General features: G+C 31.4%; 1 protein-coding gene across 2 annotated transcripts in view; it reads left to right on the top strand.

Annotated features, from left to right (window-relative positions):
• LOC139514271 (autophagy-related protein 2 homolog B-like) overlaps window positions 1-15,097 on the top strand; it is an 87,180-nt gene that overhangs the window by 46,609 nt on the left and 25,474 nt on the right. For both annotated transcript variants that reach the window (XM_071303277.1, XM_071303276.1), the window contains exons 13-18: window positions 6,524-6,634; window positions 11,353-11,514; window positions 11,876-11,976; window positions 12,403-12,575; window positions 14,078-14,168; window positions 14,413-14,617. In XM_071303277.1, the coding sequence (XP_071159378.1) occupies window positions 6,524-6,634; window positions 11,353-11,514; window positions 11,876-11,976; window positions 12,403-12,575; window positions 14,078-14,168; window positions 14,413-14,617 (843 nt within the window). The remainder of the gene's footprint in view (window positions 1-6,523; window positions 6,635-11,352; window positions 11,515-11,875; window positions 11,977-12,402; window positions 12,576-14,077; window positions 14,169-14,412; window positions 14,618-15,097) is intronic.

Genomic DNA, 15,097 nt, shown 5'->3' with positions numbered 1-15,097 from the left:
TCTCTCAAAATTATATACAGATGTTTCTATAATTACACCCTTGCTCTCATCATGCTGTTTCCCATCGATGATCTAATACCTATCCCTTAATCTCTTAATTAAAACAAGCTGACAAGCAATCTCTTAATTAAAACACACTGACAAGCTGACCTCAACATTAAATGAAAATAAAAGCCTGGCAAAGTACAGGCCCTAGGAACTATCAAAATATGTATATTTACTCTAATTTAATTCTTTAAATTTCCAGAAAAGTTATCTGCATTGCGTAGAAGCAATATCTCTAACTGTAGCTGTTGAAACTGAAAGGACAATTGAATTCAGGAAACTGGATACGAAATGTAAAATGAAAACTAACCGAACTTAATAGGGTTAGCCATGAGAGCATGTCGAAGGTTCTTAGACTGTCACTGATATTTCAGTATGAACTTACTAACCCCCTTTGCCATCTGTGCATGGCTAACCCTCCTTTATTGGGTAAGTTTTCATCATACATTTAATTTCTTATCAATTTTCCAGAATTCCAAATTGTTTCAGATTCAAATTATTCTTGTTAATATATGGAGGTATAAAACAAGGAGGAGCTGGGTTATGAATCTGTTTTTCCAGTACATGTATAATGTTTTTGTGATGATGTGTCTCGTCATATTTCATGTCATCTTTTTATATTTTTAAAATTCATTATTATTTTATTTATAATCTAAATGCTTAATGAGGAACAATTTGAAATTGCTATACATGTTCATGTGACGATGTATCAGGTTTTTGTAACCTTGCATGTCAAATTGTTTCTTCTTAACAAAAAAAACCAAGTAACTTAATAAAACAAATTTCCGCCTTCTTTATTATGTAAGTTTGGCATGCTTTAACCAAGGTAATACAGGATCTTTGTCATTACATAAAATTGTCAATTTCATACATTTGTTAAAATGAGACATATGTTTATGTGGTTTTGGTCTTGTGTTAAATTCAAGGTTTGACCGAGTAATAGTTAACTTTCCTGTGTCAAAACCCTAGGTACTACTTATTCATGACTTGATTGTGATCACGTTTGATGATTTAATTATAAGCCTTTTGTAATGGAAGAAAAGGTGAAAAATTAGTTGTCAGATCGCAACACCTATATTGAATATAAAGGGATTGACACACCTATTAATTAACTTCACATCTGCCGTATGAGGTTCAAATTAATATACTGTGTGAGGACTATATATAGTATTTCTATGATTTCACCTAAAAGTTATACCCATTAGTTATACCCATTAACTATGAGATATCCTGTCTGATTTTTTTTTCTCTCTCACTCATTTGTAACACATTAATCAGATCACACACACTTGACATTTTTTTTTAAGTATGTTTATTTGATTTTAACAAAATAACATCATGGATATATAAATGAGTCAATCTTCTTACAATAATTTTGTCAATTTTATTTTTATTTTTATTTATTTTTATTTGTTTTATTTGGAGGGGGGGAGAGCAACCATATTGTTGAATGCAAGTCTGATGATAAAATCAAGTTTGCTTTATCAGGAGATGCATCTTGATATTATAAAATTTACAAAATTTATTTGTAGAGAATAAATGATTAATTGCTGATAGATTCATACATTTTAGGTGTCATACCACCAATTACGCCCTTAAATTTAGAACGTATGTGAAAGTAGGCCTACTCGGACAAAAAATAGTGCATTTGATGTCATTGTTTACTTAAACTAACCAACAAATTGGCATAAATGAAACTTTTGGTGAAAGAGAAATATATTAAGACCATTTTGAGCTAAAATTTACTTGTTTATGAGTTTGCATTCAAAATTGAGGATTACTGCACCCCATAGTATACTAATTTAAGATTTCCAGAAAACCAGGGGTTATTTTTAGTGGTACCTCTATTCGGAAGACCTTTTCTTTTTTATATGATTTTAAACACCTGTTGAAAATTGGCATGTAGAAAGCTGATACATGTACAATTCAGGATATACCTGGTTTCTATGAAGTTAAACTTAAGGTAAAATATTTAGAAAGCTGTGAAAATTGTAAAATTTGGTTGAACAGATAGGGACTTTTAATTGGTGGTATGACACCTGTATATCAACAGCCTACCATCAATGGTTATAAACCTGGTCTTGAACATGCATGATGACTTGCAATGGTTAAGATGATGAACACAATTTAACACAATGGTGGTGTTGACCATAAGAAATAAAAAGGTTTTACAACTTGTGAGAATTGGATATCGTTTATATTAATTCTGGTTATTTATTTTATATAGAATTAATAAACTCGCTGAAGGCTCTTATATTATTATATTGAAATTAAATAACTTGAGTTGATATAAAACTATATCACATTTTCACTTGTTATGAAACCTTATAAATGTCTTTTATTTGTTGCTTACAATTATTTTACAATATATTTGAGATAAACACGCAACCAGTTAAAAATGAATCCACAGTATAAATCTATTTATATATCTTAAACAAACCGCATCAATATTAACAACTTTTTTTTGTGTCCAAGATAAAGAGTATGTAACAATAAGGATAGAGATGTGGTATAATTGCCTATTTTAACATATAGTACATGTAGTATATAATGTAAGATCAAATTGGGGGTCAAACTTTTTAATGGTGACGAATATAAAATTGTTTGTTTGTCCATTGTAGATGCCTATCACATAAGTAAATACATATTGTTTACCTTTCCTCAGGTATTTAATAATAATTTGACCACTGCAAGGTTCACCATGTTATTAGATAGGTCAACTACTTTGTTAAATGTCCAGTAATCTTTTAAAAGATATATGGACTGAACTTGTCTAGACTTTTGGCGACTTATTAGTTTGTTAATTTACGGATTTGTTCAGACCACATACTGACCTATAGATTTCTATTTGTCTTGTTGGGTTGATGTCCTGTTGATGTTTCCCTCAATCTCCTGTATTGTTTTGACCTTACTGTCCACTATTGGTGACCTACAAGTTTGTTGTTCTATCTTGTTATGTATGGATTGGTATTCGACCGTAAAGACCACATGTTGACCTATAGATTTTAACATTTAGGTTCATTTGTGTTGTTGGGTTGATGTCTTATTGAACTTTCCTTCAATTCTCCTGTATTTTATTGACTTTAATTGTCTTTACTGTTCTTTAAGTGTAATATTTTTAGACAGTACTGTTAGGTCGAATTTTCAGGACCACTTCACAATATCAGTAATAAGACAGGACAACAATGTACTGGTTAATTTGATTTTGGTAAATACATTTAATTCTCCTGAACACTCCATTAAAAATTCAAGAAACTTGTGGAAAATATCACATTGAAGTATGCTTATGCAAATGATAATAAGAAGATATGGTATGAAGGCCAATGAGACAACTCTCAGCGGTAAAACATTTACATCTTAAGGTCACCTTACAGCCTTCTTAAGTGAGCAAAACCCATACTGTATAGTTGTAAACCAATTCAAATGGGAAAACTAATAGCCTGATTTATGTATAAAATAACGTACAATAAACTAAATATGACCTACATCTGCAGCAACAAATGACAACCACTGAATTACATACTTCGGATGCATGTTTCAAATTCATTGAAATAGAATGAAAATAGAACTTGATTTATGCTTTAGTTAAAATTATGTGGTCTTCAGATGAAATGTAATCAAGTTTGGAAAGTACCTTTATTTATGGTGCACTTTAATATTGTAGGTCTCATGCATAACCAAAACCGCAACTATAGATACCTGATTAAATGCACATATCCTATTCCTATATCTAATTGCTTTGTGCAAGTCTGAAAACTCACAGAGTCAGATTTATTTCTTAAAGAAGAAGAAAGTAAATAAATTCCTCATGGATTCACTATTAGATGAAGGAATCTTGGCCTTGATTAATCATATGACTTCTTAAAAGACCAGAATGTAGATAGAATATTCATACAAGGACATAGAAAGATGTCAGATTTCTCAACAAAGTCTGACTTGTTATATAATGAGTGCCTTTAGAAATGCAACAAAACATATTCTAAGTCCCCTTAGGTCTCTTACTGAATAGAAGTACTAAAAATTTGTATCAATGCATTCCTCAAACATTTGACTTCATGATACATTACTGTAACAGTTTGGTATCATATCAACTTTTTCAGTTCAAAAAGCTGCAATTAGTCCCATAGGGTCAAAATCTAAATGTTGGAAGGTTGAATACGTGTAGGCCTTGAATTTGTATTGGCACTTAGCATATATATTTTTAAGGAAGATAAGCTATGAAAAAGTGATTTTGTTGATTGGTATTGTCAAGGACATATATAAGTTGGTATGCAAGTTAAATGACCTTCTTATTGAATAAGGGAAAAGCCTCTGGAATAAGCATAGTGATAAAGCTGAGAGTACACTAGTAATTACATGCTATTTTGACAGAAAATTTGTAAGACTTGTTTTAAGAAATCGTCATTTAAATGTAATGATTAAAATTTTGTAAATTTTTATGTGTAATCCAAATTGTACACACCTGTATTTGACTAATGATCTGTCTTTTATTTCGCAGAAAAATTTATGGAAAAACATCGTAAAAAATTTTCCTGTTCAGGTGCTGAAACATTTGCATAAGTAAAATTGCAAAATTTTTTAGATTAATCAGACAGATTAATTGCCCATTTATGGCAATGTTAACTAAACTTGTGATAACAAAATGAGAGCTGTCAAGTCTTAGACATTGTGCACAAGGCTCATGCATTCCCAAGCACATGTTCCTTTGATCTTTACAGCTTTTGCCAAATCTCAGGCATTTATTTCATGAAATCTTGACAGCCCTGATATATTTTTGTCTAATTTGACCAAAATTTTCAGTCCATCATAGCATTGGATCTTCTGATTAGACATTATTTATTGTATATGATTTATCTGTACAAGTGTTGTTCAAATAACTATTGTAAAGTAACAGTGTCTCCTGTAAAGCTGATATTTATTTATCTAAAACAAATACAAGTACAGGTAGCTCTTTACCACCTATTTATGATTCACCTTGTGAATGAAATTAGATATGACTAAAAAAGGAATTACCAAAAATTTGAACTTGGCTAGTAATTAAGTAGTCCTCTCTATACAAAACTTGTAGACATAAAATGACATTAAAGGACATGATAAGATCCTGGATCTAAAAATACATTATTACAATCTGGTTAAAAATACATATGTGTATATCAAATGGAAAAAAATGATTTTTTAAATAAATTATAAAGGATCAATTTTATGACCCAAAAAACAAGCAGATATCTATAGGTCAACATGAAGTCTTTAACTGTAGACAACTGTCCAGAAAGTAGGTCAAAGTCTAGATTATCTGTCTCTGCACTATGTCTGTAGGGAGCCTGTTAAGTAAAATGTAGGCTCCTGTCCACCTTTCCATTGGCAGTCCAAATTTGCCACCCTTCATCCCAGTTGCTCCTGTTACAGTATCTGCTATTTGTATTTATTGTTTTCTTCTTATCCTGAACATACATGAAATATTTGCCACTGGACATGAAGCAAATAACAATGGATCTACATTTTCTGGATTAAAAACTTTCTGGTCTTTTATTTGAAGGAGTACTGTCTATTGAAATACTAAAATAAGCTTAATCATGAGGGAATGAAAATACATGTACCTAATTTCTTATTGTGAATCCCTCCAAAAATAAACCAAAAATTAGAGTGGCTGAAAGGTTGGCATATCATATTAGCTAGGGATATGATAACACATAAATGTCAGCAGCGTCTGTTTCAAATAGTTCTATTGTTTAAAAGACTTTTGAATTTATTTGAAACAGCGAACTGAATTAATTTATATTATAGTGTTTTGTCACCAAAATCAGTTAAAGTTTTGACCTATTTTAGAAATAAATATCAAGAAAAAGAAAAGTTACAGGAAATTGATTAAGTTTATGTATAGAAAATTGTTTACCACAACAAAATACAATTTGTTTTTGTTTTTGTTTATTATATTATGACTAAACTAGTCTAATACTTGTATGAACAGGGGAAATTGAAGAACAATAAAGAAAATATGGAAAATTCACAAGTTCATGGAGCTTAACTCATTACAATCTCTGGTTTTCAGAAATAAAAATAACATCAGCTATAAAGAGCTAATATAGAATTATTCTAAGACACCAGGTAAAAATATATAAGTTCATTAATAAAATGACTTAATTAGTGGTCATTAAAATAAAAATGTTTAAATGCAAGCAGAATGAATAGTGTGAAATCTAAGTCTGCTTTTATATGCCAACTATTTTTGATATAATATATAGCAAAGTTTGTAAAAATTGTACTGGTGTTATATGCAGAGAGTTGGAGATATTGAATAATGCTTACTACAAAGTTAGCAAAAGAGAGACGAAGGGCTGATTATTGAGGTTTGTTTACAGGTGATATACATTGTTAATTATAGTGTCTGTCTGTTAAGGTTTTGATATATTTCTGTTTTCTTCACTTTGTTATCTATCAGTAGAAGTTACCCAATATAATATATAAATTTCTTTTTCAGTTACTTGTGTTCAATAAAGATGCTGAACAACACACCACACACATGTACAGCAGTATGCATGGTAGTGCCCCGTGTATTAAAGCCACCATAAACTATATGGAACAAACAAAGGTAAACTTACAGTCAGTATAAATGTACACACATGTACAGCAGTATGCATGGTAGTGCTCCATGTATTAAAGCCACCATAAACTACATAGAACAAACAAAGGTAATCTTACAGTCAGTATAAATGTACACACATGTACAGCAGTATGCATGGTAGTGCTCCATGTATTAAAGCCACCATAAACTACATGGAACAAACAAAGGTAAACTTACAGTCAGTATAAATGTACACACATGTACAGCAGTATGCATGGTAGTGCCCCATGTATTAAAGCCACCATAAACTACATGGAACAAACAAAGGTAAACTTACAGTCAGTATAAATGTACACACATGTACAGCAGTATGCATGGTAGTGCCCCATGTATTAAAGCCACCATAAACTACATGGAACAAACAAAGGTAAACTTGCAGTCAGTATAAATGTACACACATGTACAGCAGTATGCATGGTAGTGCCCCATGTATTAAAGCCACCATAAACTACATGGAACAAACAAAGGTAAACTTACAGTCAGTATAAATGTACACACATGTACAGCAGTATGCATGGTAGTGCTCCATGTATTAAAGCCACCATAAACTACATGGAACAAACAAAGGTAAACTTACAGTCAGTATAAATGTACACACATGTACAGCAGTATGCATGGTAGTGCTCCATGTATTAAAGCCACCATAAACTACATGGAACAAACAAAGGTAAACTTACAGTCAGTATAAATGTACACACATGTACAGCAGTATGCATGGTAGTGCTCCATGTATTAAAGCCACCATAAACTACACGGAACAAACAAAGGTAAACTTACAGTCAGTATAAATGTACACACATGTACAGCAGTATGCATGGTAGTGCTCCATGTATTAAAGCCACCATAAACTACATGAAACAAACAAAGGTAAACTTACAGTCAGTATAAATGTACACACATGTACAGCAGTATGCATGGTAGTGCCCCATGTATTAAAGCCACCATAAACTACATGGAACAAACAAAGGTAAACTTACAGTCAGTATAAATGTACACACATGTACAGCAGTATGCATGGTAGTGCCCCATGTATTAAAGCCACCATAAACTACATAGAACAAACAAAGGTAAATTGTTAGTCATTATAAATGTGTAGACATGAACATATGCACAGTAAAAATGCTTTGGGGGTTTCATTTATCAAAGACACAGTAAAAAAATAAGTCAAACCCATGTGAAATAGTGAAATAAACAGTTCATAAATATATGCAGGAGAAAGGGACAAGGAAGCATTTAAAGTTTGGAATTGTTTGCAGATTCAGAAATGATTGTGTGCATTTTTTATTGTGATTCTGTCACTCTAGACTAAAATGCAATTTTAATTTTTGCCATATTGAGAAATATCCTGTTTAATTAAATTTAAAAAAAAATCGAAATGCAAGTTTAAAAATGCAATTATAACCCTTTCGCAGTTTTCACGATATTAAAAAAATCACAATTAATTTCTGAATTTACAGTTAACCAAAGATTGATTGCAAATTTGAATTATTTCATGTTTTTCATTCTGGGGTTTCATAGCTGACTGCAATTACAGGGCATGAGTTTTGCTCATTAATGAAGTCTGTGCCCTGACTTAGCTTAAAGTTGTATACATCATTTGAACTCTGGTGAATAGTTGTTGCATAGGCAATATCATACTACATCTCCTTATTTCTATATTAAAAAGGGAATAGTCATACCAGGAACAGTGTTATTGAGATAAATATGTCACAAAAATATTGGTGAATCAACATTTAGATACAAAATCACTGAAAGGGCAACTTTGAAATTTTCAGCATAAAATTTTTATCAATTTTATGAAGTTAAATCACCTCATTGAAACATTATATACATATCACATTAGACATATGCTGTTTTAGCCTAAGGTTTGGTTGTAAAATAAATAAAAGGTTTTTTTAAATGTTTTAAAAAAAAGGCAAAAATCTTTAAGGAAGTTCGCTTCTCAGTTTCAAAATAACAAGCTTTTCATATCATTATTGTAGATTGATAGGGAATTCCCAAATGAGCGAAAAAAATATATAGGTCTGTGTGCATGTTTTCGAGATGTAAGCCATTGAAATTTTGGCGGGAAAATGTTCTCTCTTGATTTTTCATAGCTTTATCATTTACAAGTTTAAGGTCTCAAAAACTATTAAATAAAAATAACAAAGATTTTATAAGATTTCTACAGATAACTTATAATTATATATGTAAAAGATTTATAAAAGAAAAATGGGGGTTAATGGGCAAATTATTTTAAGGCATTCATATGGATAAAACAAGAGGATTCCGAAATCTGACAGAAATTCCAAAACATGACAAGCGAACATCCTTAAATGTGGATTTTAGCACATTTTCTGTCCTTAAAAAACATCATCAGTGGCGGATCTAGGAGGGGGCCCACTGACTGCCTAAGGGGGGTGCCCAATTCGGTCAGGCTTCAGTGATTCCCTATATAACCAACCAAAATTTTTCTGAAAAAGGTGCCCCCCCCCCCCTCCCCCTAAATCCGCCTCTGATCATATACTCAACTTTTTACAAAGAGGTAGTCATTCTTTTTATTTTGGAACATTTTGAATTTATTTCGATTACTGGTCTCTCTTGGGTTCACAGTGTTAATTCACTAGATCTTCGTGAAACCTCCTTCATTTTTATGGAAAACTGTAGAGAAACTTGTGTGTGTTTTTTGGGGGCAAAAGTTAAAAATATAAGGAATTATTTGAATCTGGAATAATTTTGTAGTCTGAAAAATTAATAAGAGATTTATGATGAAAACTAACCCAAATTATGAGGGTTAGCCATGCATACATTGCCAAAGAGGGTTAGTAAGTTCATAAGGAAATTTCAGTGAATGTTAGATTAACCTTATCTATGCTTGCATGTCTAACTCTATTTAGTTGAGTTAGTTTTCATCATATTTTTCGAATCAATTTTACAGAATTCAAATTCAAATTTTTTTAATTTCATAAAATTCAAAAACAGGGGGTTAGTTAGTTCATAATGAAATAACTCTCCATTCATTTCACAATTTGTGAAAGTAAACCATTATAGGTCAAAGTACGGTCTTCAACACTTCAACCATTGCTCATATGGCAACTACCGAACATCAAGCTATAAAAGGCCTAAATCTATTTAGTTGGGTTAGTTTTCATCATACTTTTTTGATCAATTTTCCAGAATTCAAAATTATTCAAGGTTTATATAATTCCTTGTACAAAAGACCAAAGTCTGCCCTGATGTAGCCTCAAAATCCTTACAAGTATATCAAAAATTTTATCCAATCAAAATCCATTACTATGAAACTATATTAGCTTTAGTTTTGTCATTTTAGCACATAATATACAAATTCATCTTTTAATCCTAATATTACAATTATGCAATGGGATAACCTCCCAAAAACACAATAAGAAAACCATTGATAGGTCTTCTTTATTATGTGTCAAATTGCTCTGACTGTAACTCATTTTAAAATATACAATCTATTATACATTGTGAGAAAATCAACCTTCATATAAAAAAGAAGATGTGGTATGATTGCCAATGAGACATCTGTCCACAAGAGACCAAAATGACACAGACATTAACAACTATAGGTCACGGTACTGCCAGTCTGTTTGTTTACTTAATTCGGGCACTCTGGCTTCCCCAACTGATAAAAATTGTCTGCATGAAATAGCACAACAGTGTTGAAAGTGGCATTAAATACCAATCAATAACTCAATCAAAATGTGAAATTACAATATGTTGATTTTGTGACTTGACTTGCAATTTGTTTGATCAAACCTAACGGGACAGAAATATTAAATAACTGCTTTAGAAAACCACAATCCTCTTGTTGTCAAGTCACAGTAATAACTTTATACTTAATAACCTTTTTGGGATATCTGATTTCCCTTGATTCACGTAATTGTCTCTCCCAATTTTCGTTGCATATTGTAAACAAAAACATAAACTTCCTGGAAATGCTATTCTATGTACATTAGTATTTATTTTCATTGGACATTGTAAACATAAACATAAGTTCTATTCTAAGTGCATTTGTACTTGTATCATATAATTTTATTAAAGGGAAGGACTGCTTGAGTAAACTTTAATTGTGTACATTATACCCTGTTGGATAATATATTCATCATATCTATATATAGATATGGAATAGAAAGTGAACCTTTTTCTGACCTTTCCCTTTACATTTGTCTTTCGGTTTACACTTCATGATCTTTTGATTTTCATATTCCGTGAAGTGTTTGTTACATCCAAAAAAAAAATAATAGACTATTTTTTTATTCTTTTAAAAACTTTGTATGACTTTTATATATAAAGTGTACCTATTTAAGTCCCTATGTAAAAATTCAAATGACAAAAATAAAAACATTATATGTCACCCTTAAGCCTTTAACAATGAGAAAAAACTTATACCATTTAGTCAGAAAACTAACAGCCTTATTTGTACAATACAATTTACAAAAAACAAATATGACAGACACGAACTAATGACAACCACTAAGTACAGGCTCCTAACTTGGGACAGACACATAGTTTTTTTCATTTGATCATATATCATTTATAAAAAAAAATGGGTTTTTTCCCAAACATGCCTGGTTGGTATTGAAATTTGAAGATAACAGGTGCTAACAGTAGTATTAGTTTCCCTGTTCATATTTTTGTGAACTTGAAGTTGTGTTCACCTTGTATTTAACTTTTTGCAGGGATCAAGAAAAATCAGCCCAAGAACAGATGTCAATGTTACTATTGGTGCATGTGAGTCTGAGATTGATGTCACAATCATTGACAGGGTTAATAGTCTGCTGTCACCACCACCAAGGTCAAGGTCATGCAGTCACACAGGAAATATACCCATGTACACAGGGGTAAGTTCCAGGTTATCTTTAAAAAGGTCCAGGTCTGGTCATGCAATAATACCAAAGTTATGTACGCCTTTTTGAAGAAGTATTCTGTGGTACCATTCACGGGTTTGTTCAATATAAAAACCTACAGTAATCAGAATATGTTGACAATAAGAGGGGTTGTACATGCAGCTCATTAATAAACATTGAAACTATTTACCATTTTCCACTCCGATATGATATCTGATGTCCGACATATGCCGGACATTTTCAGCACATTTGTGGTGATGGGTCATGTATTGTTCTTAGTATTGTTCAGTCAAGTAAAGCAATATTTCAAGTCTGACCTCCTATACCAAGATATATATTCATGTTATCATTTCAGGTCCCAGACACATTCAGTCAGACCTTAGAAGATGGTGCTAACTCATCAGAAATGACAACAGATATTAAAGTTAATAGTTCTAATGTTAAACTCTATATCAGGTAAGTTAAATATGTAGTATTCTCTTAGTACTCATGAAAAGTTCATTATAGTGTTACATATGATCATATAAAAAAGAAGAGGTGGTAAGATTGACAATGAAACAACTCTTCCCAAGAGACCAAATAACAGAGGAAATTAAAAGCTACAGGTCACTGTATGACCTTCAACAATGAGCAAAGCCTATATGGCATAGTCAGCTATAAAAGGCCCTGAAATGAAAAGTGTTAAACAATTCAAACAAGAAAACTAACAGGCTTTTTGATGTACAAAAAAAAAATGAAAAACAAATATGTAACACAGGCTCCTGTCTTGGGACAGACACATACATACATATAGAATATGGCAAGGTTAAACATGTTAGGGGGATCCCATACAATTATTTGTTTACTGTCTTTTAGTATTTCACCTATAAAATATATTTCCAGGTTTCCTATTCCTGATTTAAGGCCACAATCACAGGTTGACAGGTTTCCATGGTGGAAAAAAAATCTACGAGAAGAAATGGTGATATTAAAACTGAGTGATTTTAGATTTATAACGTCCATTAAATCCCAGCAGTCAGTTCTACAGATGGATGTTATTTGTAAAGAAGTTCATGGTAGGTTTTACAAATAAGTTGGAATGATCATTATATTTTCTTTCAAATATGAAGTGAAATACTACTCATTAGTTTCAGTAACATACGGTAGTGTGTCCATCAAACAAATCAGAAAACTTTTCATTATGTAAGGCTTCGGATATTTGTTGTTTGCAGTAATATTTAGAATACACTTATTATTGGACACTGTTGCATTTACTCAGGAACTTCTAAAATTTAGTATTATAAGGTGTACATGTCTGACTGGTAGATTTCATCTGACCTTGATTTCATTTCATGGTTCAGTAGTTTATGTTAAGTTTTTGTGGGGTGGGTTCATTTTGGTTTGTCATGCAGATTTTAAACATAAATACAGCAGGCGATACATTCCTTCCTGTGTGCTCTTGTAAAAACTTCCAACTGATCACCCATTTCCTGCCATCCACATACTTATTATAGGTGAACAATAGCTCACTCACTTAATCACTCGAGATTTTATCTATCTATCTTTTAATTTGTAAATCCTTCTCCTTATTATTATTTTTTCATCATTTTCAGCTTTGTTGCTTTTAGGTTATGAGAATTAAATGTTCAATATATGAGGGTGGGGTGGGCTGTGTTAGCATATGAAGAATTCATGGCTAAGCTCTTTATTATGTGTATGATATGGGCAAAACTTCCTTATTTTTAGCTTAATATACAATGAATATAGATTTATGATGAATTTTAATGAAATGCAAACATCATTTTATCAGTGTTAAATTCGTTTATCAGTAAAGTCTTTTGTTTTCATAATCATTATCTAGAAGTTATCATTAAGTTGACAAAATTATCAAGATTATTTATTCCCACTTGACTCATCTGCTTTAATCTCATTTTAATGTTAAAAATGGTTTTCACAAAAACCATAGATGTCACATATTATCAATAAGTACTGTTGAGAATTTTATAATGGCTTTTTATTTCTGCCATTTAGGTTTATCTAAGGCTCTGCAGTTTGCACCACAAATGAAAAAAACAACTTAAAGAAGCTGCACAGTGTTACATTTGTGATAAATTTGTAGTTAAACTTATACAGGTGTATAGTTATTTTCATGAATCTGGTCAAATCAATTTGAATTTTACCCACGACTGTTTAAACATTTGTTATGTATTGAAACCAATATTGCTCAAGTAAACAGCTGACCTTTTTGACTTCATCCTAAACTACCTGAATTCCAGCAAAGCAATTTAGTTTCAAAACCTGATTATGTCTATCTGGTATTGAGAATAGAACTAACCATTTAAAAGAAAAATTAGTACCGGGTAATACAAGACTCTTTCGGTTGTAATGCTTTCCAGATTAAAGCAATATTTTTTATTTTGCTGCATTGGATAAAGACTTTGTCGGTCAGGTGAAAATGAATTGGTGCAATGTTATTTACTGAATGTCTTATGGCAAACATTAAAAAGCAAAGCAATAAGGAGATCTGATAGAATTGCTGATGTATACAGATAATAGAAATTGGATAATTTACTTACAGGTTCTTTTCTACTGGATCCTAACCATGAACCAGAACCATTTGCTTATGCCTGTGGAGACAATGACAATGAAGATGGATTCAATTCACCTCAGTAGGTTATATATTTGATAGATTCATGAGAAAAGTGCTGAAAATCAAATTTAGATTTGTATCATCTTATTATTTGTTGATTGATAGGTCATCTAATGAACTATTTATTATAAGGGGTAAAGTCAAAAGTTAAAAAAATATATAAAGATGAAAGAAAAAATTACATTCAATAGACACAATTAAGTTTTGTATATCAAAAAGTAAAACTTATAGTGGTCAGTTTAACATATTCAATTCAATTTCAGAATAAGTTTAAAACTATCAAAACAGATCATATCCTTACTGGATGAACAAGGAATGAACTCTGATAACAATACCCCACTTGATTCTCTGAATGGGGCATGTCAGTTTGACAAAGTGGATCCCTCTCCATTCTCCAACAAGAAATCTATGTATGGTAAAGATGATGATGGAAGTAAAGAAGATACCCACAAGCATGTCAGTGAAGAGGTAGGAAATGAATTCTATTCTGTTTTAAATGTTACAAGTTCCCTTTAGTTCAAGAAATCAAATTATTTTTGTTTCAAGTAAAACTTTTGTATACCCACACTACATATGAGGGGGTATACTGGTTTGTATGAACCCTTGAATGAATTTGAGTCATTATCATTTGTTGGATACCAATTTTTGTGGTTTTCAGGGTAACTTGGGGGACTATGAATTCCAATGTACACCAAATTACAAATTTTCTATAATAGTGTATCTAGACTTGGGCAAAGCCACAAAATCCCTGAAAATTGGTACCCATGAAAATAAATGAATCAACAGTATACAAGTTACCTCTGTTTTTTCCCATAGTATATTTCTGTCACATTTTTCTCAGCATCTATAAGCCATAGCTACTTGATATATGGCACCATGCTTCATATTCATCTGGCTATGCCATATCGTATGGCACATTTTCAATTACTTTGATTTTCTGTTTCATAT

This window comes from Mytilus edulis, chromosome 3, assembly GCF_963676685.1.
Source record: "Mytilus edulis chromosome 3, xbMytEdul2.2, whole genome shotgun sequence".
NCBI classification, from domain to species: domain Eukaryota; kingdom Metazoa; phylum Mollusca; class Bivalvia; order Mytilida; family Mytilidae; genus Mytilus; species Mytilus edulis.
This window is presented reverse-complemented; position numbering and strand designations above follow the sequence as displayed.